This window comes from Branchiostoma floridae, chromosome 12 (genome assembly GCF_000003815.2).
Source record: "Branchiostoma floridae strain S238N-H82 chromosome 12, Bfl_VNyyK, whole genome shotgun sequence".
Classification (NCBI taxonomy): domain Eukaryota; kingdom Metazoa; phylum Chordata; class Leptocardii; order Amphioxiformes; family Branchiostomatidae; genus Branchiostoma; species Branchiostoma floridae.
The window spans coordinates 18,543,248-18,554,024 of NC_049990.1; the positions used below are offsets into that span (position 1 = coordinate 18,543,248).

The 10,777-nt window shown below is 42.0% G+C and overlaps 1 protein-coding gene across 1 annotated transcript in view; it reads left to right on the forward strand.

Annotated features, from left to right (window-relative positions):
* The window catches only part of LOC118427103 (macrophage mannose receptor 1-like), a 17,635-nt gene that overhangs the window by 4,310 nt on the left and 2,548 nt on the right, over positions 1-10,777 (forward strand). Inside the window, exons 2-5 of the mRNA XM_035836739.1 lie at positions 4,900-5,196; positions 7,692-7,982; positions 8,639-9,016; positions 9,881-10,023. Coding sequence (XP_035692632.1) covers positions 4,900-5,196; positions 7,692-7,982; positions 8,639-9,016; positions 9,881-10,023 — 1,109 coding nt within the window. The remainder of the gene's footprint in view (positions 1-4,899; positions 5,197-7,691; positions 7,983-8,638; positions 9,017-9,880; positions 10,024-10,777) is intronic.

Genomic DNA, 10,777 nt, shown 5'->3' on the forward strand with positions numbered 1-10,777 from the left:
GTAGCTGCCCCCTCCCCATGTGTTAGCATGTTTTCGATTCACAGCATTCAGATGAGTTCTTATCCTGACTCTTAGAAAGCCCCACAAACTACTAGTATCTCAAACCAAGGACGTTGCTCAATCTGTGTTTAACTTAACTCAAGGTAAGGTAAGGTAAGAAATCCCCTCACCAACACTAACTGGTGACTTTGACCAAGGAGGTTCATTTTTTAACCTCCTTGCTTTGAACAGCGGGAATCTTCGAGCCTATCTGACGTAAACAAGGCCATCTTGATTTGATTATATGGATGACATCCACTGGGAACTCCAAAACTGATGCCAGCGTGCAAAGGAAAAAAAGTTAAGCCAAAATTTGTCATCTAAGTGGTAAGGAAGTTTGAACAATTGGCTTATCACACAGAGTATAGTATGCGAAGCAATATAGATTCTTCATTCTTGTTCTGTCATATTCTTCTTTGACTTTAAAATTGACTACGACCGTTTCCTGATATATTTTTGCAATTAGCGGCACGCTATTTGCTCATGTTGCAGCGGCTTTGTAACGTTATGCTTTATACGATGGTCGAAAACTGTTTTTGGAAACAGACTGTTGAATCAACTTGGGGCTGTTTTAACGATACAGTCAAACCAGTATTTGCGGCCACTTTTTGTTGGTCCCTTGGAATTTTCCCATTGGTGAAACTTGGTGAGAAAAATTGGTGGGTACTGACATCATGTGTAAGTTATTGCTTGTGGTCAGTTGATCAACATTTTCTCTTCAGTGGCCACCTGTCTATAGTGGCCACATTTTTCCAGTCCCTTGAGTGGCTGTTATAGGCAGGTTTGACTGTACTGACAAACATGCTCGTTGAAGTAAACACAGATGTCGTAACTTTATCTCCGGGTTCCTTGTAACTGCCCACTATTGCCTTGCTATGAAAATATCCATTGTCGACACAGACCTGTCTCCATATATGGCAAGTTATACCAGAGTCCATATTTCCCAGAGTCCATATGGATATTTCCCAATCTTCCAGTGGTTTTCTCCATGCACGTGCACCCCTCCCACCAGCAATGTTCTGACCTGCTCAGCTTTTGCAACGTATCCATTGGATGGTGGTGTCATGTAGTGCACAAGCAGTCTTGCCTCAGTGTTACATTCGACCCAGATGTCAGAGGTCCTGGGTTCAAATCCTGTCATGCTAACGCTAGTTCACCTTTATCCATAGGGTAACCTTTATCCGTTCTTTTTAAGAACAATGTATTTAGGGGTATCAAGTCGGCAGATAATGGTTTCAAACTGCAATGTTTCGAAAATAGTACAATTTGAAACTACCGTCCATCGATTTGATATCCCTGAATACCCTGTTTAGCAACACAACGGATATAGGTTACCCCGCGGATAAAGGTGAACTAACGTGGGGTACCAATTTTGTGCTCTTGTAAAAGGCACTTTATATGTTACGCCAAAAAGTAGTTACTTTTTGGCGTATCTTATTACCTGAATGTCTAACCTACATCGACGGCACTTTATAAAGAAGTTTATTTGCAAGTTCTTGCCCGAGGGCTAATTGCAACATGAAACATACAGAGAATATAATAAACATGTATAAAATGAAATACTTTGGTATAGATAACAATGGTGACAAGTGTAAACGAGTGACTATTCTATCAGTGGTATGGACTGCTGAGAGCTACAATCTACGTATTTAGGGTTTGACTTCTTTTCTGGAAGCAGTGGAAGACGAAGTGTCCCACTTTTTCTATGATGCATGGGTTATGTGACGTTAACAGCGTTATAGTTTTGTTTTCGTCGGTAAGCGTTTGGAAATTTTTGTGGAATTTGCATGCCTCTTCAAATAACTCCTTTCTTTCCTGATCGTTAGAGAGGCAGTTAGAAATAAAATGTATTTCGTCTTCCACCGGTTTTGCCATACAATGGTTACAGGTTCTTTCGCCCACAGGTAGCTTTTTGTACCGCCCTCTCTCAATTTCAAGGGGGTGGGCGCTAATTCTAAGTTGGCACATTGCCGATCTGACCTCGAATTTATCTAGTAACGTTAAATAAGTTTCCATTGAGTATCCCTTCTTTAGTTTCTTGAAAAATCTTAACTTACCATTATCTGTGGACAGTCTATGAGAAAATGTCTGGATATATATATCTTCTAACCTTTTTCTTAACGATGTACATATATGCTTATTGTCTAGCTGTGAATTCATAGAGTTCCATAGGTAAGAGTAACCAGTATTGTCTAGAATTTCCTTTACGTCTTGTAACCAGTATTTCTTACGGCTGTTATTCGGTATAGATTGCTGACAGAGTAAAGCGTCTACTTGTAAGGGATGTGTTGAGAAGTCCAACTGTTTGAGGCGCAGCCAATACTTAACTGTACGTATGGATATATCTATGTCTATTGGGTACATTCCAAGCTCTGCTCTACTAGCTATGTTACTTGAATTTCTATGTACACCGAGAACATTTTTACAAAAACGGTTCTGTGTAATTTCTGCTGGGCAACTGTCATCTGAATAAGCTTTACCCCAAATCTCACAACCATATAATATAATAGGTTTGATACATGTACTAAATAGTTTGAGCAGAGCCTTTGGAGACAGAGATGAATGCATCAGGGATTTCAGACTGAAAATGGCTTTGCGTGCTTTCAAGGACAGTTGTTTCTTTGCTAGAGAATAGGTACCTGAGGGGGATAACGTCAGGCCTAAGTAAGAATAGGAGGTTGCAATATCTATAGTATCTTTACCGAAAGTAAAATTCATGTTTTTGAAGATTCGTCCGAGTTTGTTGAAAATCATAACTTTGGTTTTCTTTAGGTTCACCTGAAGTTTCCATTTCTCGCAAAATGCATGGAGTTTATCCAGAGCGCATTGTAAACCTGTTTCAGATTCTGAAAACAACACTACGTCGTCAGCATATAGCAGGGAGGATACAAGTAGATTATGCAGGGAGGGTGGGGCACAGTCAGGGCTGTCTAAATCTTTTACCAGGTCTTTCCTCACTTCACCCAGGTGTAAAAATGGGTACCTGACTTCGGTTTGGGAGGTAAAAGGCGGTGGACTCCACCTCCCAATACTAGACACAGTGGGCAACAATCCACTGCCTATATGGTCTCAAAAGGGGGCTTAAAGGGTAGTAACCTTTAGTAGGCTTTACCACTGAATGGACACAGAGCGACTAAGCTGGATTTGTATGACTTATGACTCTATGATTGGATTATGATCCACAAAGTAAAGGTATGATTTGAAGTCCGCAAAAAACGCTTCTTTATCAATAAATTTCATTTCAACTCCTATGAATAAGATTTTGGGCCTCTCAATGGATGGTCGCCACCTCAGTGGAAAGGGGGTATTGTACTATTAACCAGACCACATAGCCAATTAAAGTAGTTTTTGTTGCCCAAAGCCACCCTTTCAACAAAGACATCAATTATTGATACCTTTTTAAAGACAGTCAGCATTGCCTTTTCACCTAAAGAAGTCCCATATACTGACTGGATTACTTGCACTTTTTGGGATGGACTTTAGTGTTTTGTGATATTGTCCAACTGTTTAAGGTGGTTGTCCACTGTTTGGATGATGGAAGCTGTTGGAATATTTTGACTTGTAATATGTAGATCACTGACAAATTCAGGATGTGTTCTGGCTAGCACTGTCAATATGCTGGGTATCCGCAGGTGATTCAATTTGCAGCCTCTAAACAATGGTTCCCTATACAAAAAAGAGGAGAAAGCAACTGTTAATAACTCAACTTTCTGACGTTACTGGCACACAAACATACCCTCATATGAAAGCCCGACATCTCAGCTATCCGACAAACCACATTTCGGCATGAATCTAACGGTGAAACTTCCGGGAAACTGAAAGATTGACCCATGACCTCAAAACCGCACCACAACCCAGTGAGGAGGCCATGTGCTAGGACAAAAAAGTCCCAACTTTATACCCCCTAAAAACCACACAAACTCAGCTTTTTGGTCCTAATCACAAAGTAGAAACCCTCCCCTGTCACACCCACCTCAAAACTGCCAGGATTTCTACCCATTTGACCAGGAAAAAAAATCTTGAAGTTTTAGGCCCTGAACTATATTCGACAACCATCAATTTGCATGGCGGATTGACTGGCGGATCCCCTTAAAGAGCCAAAGATAAGAGGGGTCCCAGGATGACACCCTGTGGTACACAACATGACATTGTTCTCCACTCTGAATTTGGTTACATTGTCAATGATCCTTTGCTCCTTGGTGGTAAGGAAGGAACAGTTGAAGTTACAAGGCCTTAGGTTTAGCCAACTTCTGGTAGCTTAGCACTACAAAAATGAAGTAGGTGGTTCACAGGGCCAAAAGCTTTTCCATTATGTCAATTGTAACTGGGCTTGTTGTTGTAGTACTTGTACCCTTTTGATCGGCTGTTTTGGTCAGTATTGTATTATTTCATTGGTTGTTTTTCCTTTGTATCTACAACAATATGCTTTTTATTTTACTAGATCTTATTTACTTATGTTTTTTTAATGATTAATTATTAGTAGTAATTATCAAGACCATTTCTTCATTTCAAAAGAGTCAAGGGGAAAACCTAGAAAAAACCTTGGAGTTTTATGGTTTCCCTTGCATACATTTGTATTCCTTTTTACCATTTGCAATGAGTAGACTTGTTTTTCATGTGAAAATAGACAATAAACACATTCCAGTGACTTAAGAAATTTTCATTTCACACTCTGTAAACAGAACAGATGATGTCGAAATGTGTACTAAATATTGTACACTTCTGTGTTCGGTTTAATGATATACTTGTATTTATGGACTTGTTATGACCTGGAATCTTCATGGATAGACACCATGAACTTGCATATTTTTACATTTATTGCCATTGAGCAGATTGCCAGTAATGTCCTGTGCCCTTCAGGTCCCTACGGTAGGCTTGGATGTTGGACTGACAGTGGTGATCGCGCCATTCCAGTCAATCTGGAAGGGACAGATCCCCGACTGGATGGAGCTTTTCACTCTCGGCTGAACGCCATTGAGAAGTGTTACCGGGTGGTCAAGTCCCGTGGGTTCCAAGTTTTCGGTGTTCAAGACGGGGGCCAGTGTTGGTCGTCTGCACCGGGAGGAGAGGCCTACAAGAAGCATGGACCGTCCACCGCATGTGCTGAAGATGGGAAGGGCGGCTCATGGGCAAATGAAGTCTATAGAATCATACGTGGTGAGGAAACTAATTAATTACTACATGTAATTAGAAAAATTAACTGCTGTCCATCTCAGTGAATGTCTCCCAACGGAATTTCCGACAGAAATTCTCGGTCATCTTTAGCTATCTGACCCGAGCACTGTTAACACTCTGCACATGTGAGGTCAGCACTGGGTCAAAGTTTGTCGGTAGTTGGTACCGCGCCTGTCTCGGTTGAGTTCTTGGGTCAGGTGCCGGTAGATTAAACTTCGGCGAGTGACATTCCTTGAGTTGGAAAACATTTCATTTTTTGCATGAACTTTCATGCGAAGGTTAATTACTAAATGTGAAGATTTGTGTTGGACGTTGGGGATTTGTAACACAAGCTATCAAGTCTGGGGCTCCAGGTATATAGGGGGACCGTAATATGAGGAATAGCACGACGTGAAGTTTCTCTTCACACGAGGATCAACACGAAACGTGCCAATGCTCTCGTGCCGCTATCTTTGCACGCTCGCCCCAGGTAAAGGCCCATTACGTGCACTTCTTCAATTTTAGTGATGTCCGCACGGAATTGTACGCCCGACCTTGCAAAGCGCTGTGCGTTGCAAAATAGCGACAGATGTTCCAATCTATAGCTGTAAACTCCTGTTTTATTAAGAAAATGTACGCATTTCAAGTCAGACGTTCGCGACACGTCATTCATTGTGTCAAAGCGGTCCGTTTTACGCCACCGCTTCCCGCTTCTTGTGTACATGGATTACGTGCCAACTCGGGTTGCTTTGAGGTCATGCACGTGTCTGTTTGTACCGCGAGGTACCTCGGCACGCCCTTGTCGCAATGTCCGCCGCTGTCCCCGTCGCTTTTTGCGCCCAGGAAAATGCGTGTCCTTTCTACACACAAGCGTGCGAAGTCAGCACGGGGCGAGGTAATGCACGCGTTCAGAGTTTGCGTGAAGTTGCTCAAAACTCGTCAATCGGCACGAAACGTGTTATTCTTCAAGCTCCGCTATCTTTACACGCGTGTGCTTACTCATGCCGCACTAAGTCCGTACGCGTGCAAAGATAGCGGCGTCTGAGAATTGGCACGTTTCGTGTGGATTGTCGTGTTTTGAGAAACTTCACGTCGTGCTATTCCTCAATCCGGGTACCCCAAACATAGCTCCTGGGTTGGATGATTCATGGGGACCTGCAAATGCTTTGTGCATACAACTCAAGGTTGGGGTAGTGACCATATTCACCAAAAAGCAGCGGTTGAATGGGGGGATCCTAACTTTCTTCTGATTGGTTCTCGTCTTATGTCAGCTGATTTCTGCAGCTGCAGCTTGTCCTTCAGAATGGTCAGGTGGTGGTCTTGCAACCACCTTATTTTAGACTGTTGGTGATCCACATTGACAACTTTGTCTTTCTTGTATACCCTTTATACACACTGTAGCTCTTTAAGCTTTGGGAAAAAGCAAGTAGTTTTCTTGTTGTTTAGTGACAAAGGATACAAACAATGAGTGCAGGACTAATAGTTTTTGAGAAGGGATGATATGCAACGCTTTTCAACACTGAAGTGAGGAGGGAATGCTGTTTTGGAATAACTATGCAATAACTGGTAACGATAGGTCAGACATCGAAGTTAGGGCTGCCCATTGACAAGCATGTTGAAATACACTAAATGAAGGCTTCAAAAAAGTACTAACCCATAGTTCAATCTTAAAAATTCTTCTCCACCAGAAAGTCACTTGGGTCTAGTTTATAACCATTCAAAGAAAACAGAGGGTTGTTCTGCTCTTTCTCCGAGAAAAGCTCGCTCTATGAAAGAAACCTCACCTCTGACCCCTTTTCCCTCCTGATACAACCAGTAGCACCCTATAACTAAAACCTGTCCTTACACCAGCTGAACTGCTGAACTGAACAAATTTTGACCCAAACAGGAAAGCTTAGACCCTACATGTCTCTTCTAACTCAAAAAGTCTCCAGATTGGGCAAAAATTTTCAAGGAAAAGAAAGATTTTCAAGGATTTTAAGTCACACCCAAATCGTCTTCCCATTTTTTGCCCTCTACCGCGCAACGCAAGTCTGACGTCAGCCCGATACCAGAAGTACATGTCTATATTATTAGACTTTACAGCTCTTACAATGCTAAGATAGGTAAATACATAAAATATTACTTTATTTTTATATATTTTATTATATAATTTGTTAATAATAGAAAAGATAATGACAGTCATATTTGATCAACCCATATATGATTGTATGAAGATCAGAATTTTAAGTTTGGTATCCTATTGGTATGGTTTCAACAATAGAATTTTAAGATTTATTTTTAATATTTATTTATTTGGATTCTCCACACTGGAGGGTATGGCGGAACAGGTGTCAAAATACCTTTTCGCAGCCGCCATACCTTAAACATAACAATGATACATCAAATCATAATATGCAAGATTTATTCTATTACTCTATTTTTGTTTTCATTACCCTACTAATTTGTGTCAATAAAGTTTCTTCTATGTTAACTGTATATTTCTTAACTTTGTGTAGGCCCATACAGAAGTATCGGCTGTTGGGGTGAGGATAGCCCTAAGGCGATCCCGAGTCTGGAATTGACGGACCCCCGCCTGGATGGAGACTACCAAACTCGCACCAACCCCATCGAGAAGTGTTACTGGGTGGCCAGGGAACGGGGGTTCCCCATGTTTGCCGTTCTGGATGGGGGTCAGTGTGGCTCATCAGCAACAGCGATGGGAACGTACCAACTGCACGGGTCGGCTAATAACTGTGTTAACGGAGAAGGAGAATCGGATGCCAATGACGTCTACGAAATCGTTTACGGTAAAATAAAGGCTCCATACATGTCTTAATTGGTAGCAGCTCAGCTTCTATAAATGATAGTCGATATTTACCGGGGGAGGGCAAAGGTGCAAAGCTGGTCCAGTAGAAATATTTTTCCATGGCCCTCCCCCAGTTCACATGTTTTCAATAGCCCTCTCCCCATTCCCCAAAATTTTTTGATGGCCCTCCACCCCAATTTTTCCTTCTCTATGATATATGGATATTATAAATACAGGCAACAATCAATGCAATGGTACTTGTAAAGCTTGTAAACATTATGGTTAAATCCCACCTGCTGAAATCATATATATGGGGAATGCACACACAATGCATGTATATGACATTGTGTAGTATTTTTTATGGGTTTGGTGTATTTCTGACCTAAATGTTTTATACAACAGCAAAGCACAACCAATGGGGATGTATATTATAAATCTGTGGTAGCAGCACAGAAATGGTCAAATGTTACTGATCCAAATGATTAAGCAATGAGCTCCGAGAATTAGATACATGTTGTAAATTGGCAAAAAAGTTGCCTACAGGATTCTCAAATAGACCTTCTTTCGTCTCTCACTTCCTGATGTATGAAGTAAACCTCTTTTCCCCCAATGTTAGACCTACAAATATGTCTCTAATGGGTGTTTCCATTTCTACAGACGAGCGCTGCCCCGATGGCTATACGTTATTTGCCGAGGACTGCTTCAAGGTATTTCCCGACACAAAAACGCACTCGGACGCACAGACACACTGCAACAATGAGGGTGGCAGCCTGGCGATGCCAAAAGACGAAGCAACCCACCAGCTACTCGAGTACCTGTTGGAGAGAGAAAAGGCTGCAGGGTCCTTCGTTGGTTTGAAACGAGTCACCGGCACTGACAGTTGGAGATGGGAGGATGGAAGTGACTTGGGCAGTTTCAGTAGCTGGAAGACTGGAGAGCCAGATGGTCAGGACTGTGTGAAGTATAACAGCAACCGCAACTGGGTTGACATCACGTGTTCACAGAACCTCGGCTTTATCTGTCAAGTACCACAAGGTAAGCATTTCCATCATCATCATCATATGTCATCCTCATGATGATGTGGAACAAGTGAAGTTCAACTTCCAGTACAGTCTGTCATTCATCGCTGCAAGGAGTTCCGTACCATCCAGTCCTGTTTCTAAGTCAATAAGCTTCTTCAAAGTTAGCCTTGGGTGACCAACACGTTTCTTAGAGAAAACAGGTGTCCAGAACAAGTGTTTGCCAACTGGCTCTCTACTACGAGCCACATGGCCAGCAAGGAGTAGTCGGCGTTGTTTGTTGTTAAACAACAGATGTAAAATTTGGTAACGATCCATATAGCTGACTATTTGTAATATGTTTCCACCATGGTGTATCACACATTACCCTTAACATCCTTGCATAAGTACCATCAAGCCTTTCCAACATTTTATAATTATCATGCTTCACAGAGACATAAAAGCAGATGTCATACTAACAACTTTAACATAACTTAGTAAGTCACTGAATAAAGAGGCTCCTCTTTTACACAAACATTTCTTTAGCTCCGCCAACAATTCTGTGACTGTCAACTTCCTCAGGGCAGTTCTAACTGGGGTGCAGTGTGAACATAACACTGTGTAAAACAATCACTGCATATAATAATTACGTACATACTTTATGTTTGGAACTGCATCTTGAGCAGTAATCACACCAGTAGCTGCAGTACCATGTGAACCAGTCAGGGCTGCCCTGAGAAAGGTGACAGACATTCACCGAAAGTTCGGTGGGAATAAAAAAGAGTCTATTTATTCAGCTATAACTTCTATTTCCATGCTCCTGTGGTACCTTGAAGATGGGGATTTCTAAAGAAAACAACTTGAAGGTTGTCAAGTCTTTGAACATTTTTTTCCTCCATAGCCTCTGAGTGGCGGCAGCTGTTCGCAACAGCACGTGGTACGGGACAGAAAGTCTTCGATGCATGGAGTGCGGATTCTGACACCGCGGTCCAGCACGACAAAAGCCCCCTTGTTGAGCTGTGGTCGTACCTGGGCATCAGTAAGGCAAGTTATCCAATATCACTCAACGCACCCCTACGATATTAGCATCTACTCTGGTAGAAAGGGATGTCCCCAGTAGCTCAATTGCTAACAGCCTTTCAGTTGAGCTTCTGATTACAATCACTTAGGAGACTATGGTTCAAACCTGGGTAGGTCATCTCAGTTGGGGCTTCACCTGTCTTTTGGAAAGGACACAAAGTGGGGGTGTGGTGTTCGAGGACATGCCTCGAGCACATTAAAGGGGAAGGGCCAGCGCCTGGCATTACAATCGTCTGAACGAACACTGTTGGGGATAGGTATAAAGGAAATGATGTGGGTTTTCCTGCACCCTGGTACAAAATGTAAATGTAGATGTCAATCAACATGCGCATGATTGGATGAATAAATGGATGAATGAATGGTTGAGTGAATGATTTATTTCTAGATACATGTATCGGACAATGCTTCAGTTAGTAAGAGACTGTCTACAGCATTCACTTCTGTTGATAACGTTATGTTTATTCGCACTAGATATGCAACATATCGGTTGGATCTCGCATATGTTGGCACTAGATGGCACTAGTAATGAAAAGGTGATACGGAGTACATTTCTGATAGCTTATAAAATGGTGCTAAAACTCTGAACTAACTTCAGAGAATTGTATGTTCTAGGTTAAGGTCGTGTTGGAGTCCACATCTGGGGATGTTACGCTGACCTTCGACGGACAAAACACCGACAAGTACAGCTGGTTCTCCAAGTCTCGCCTGATCTCATCAG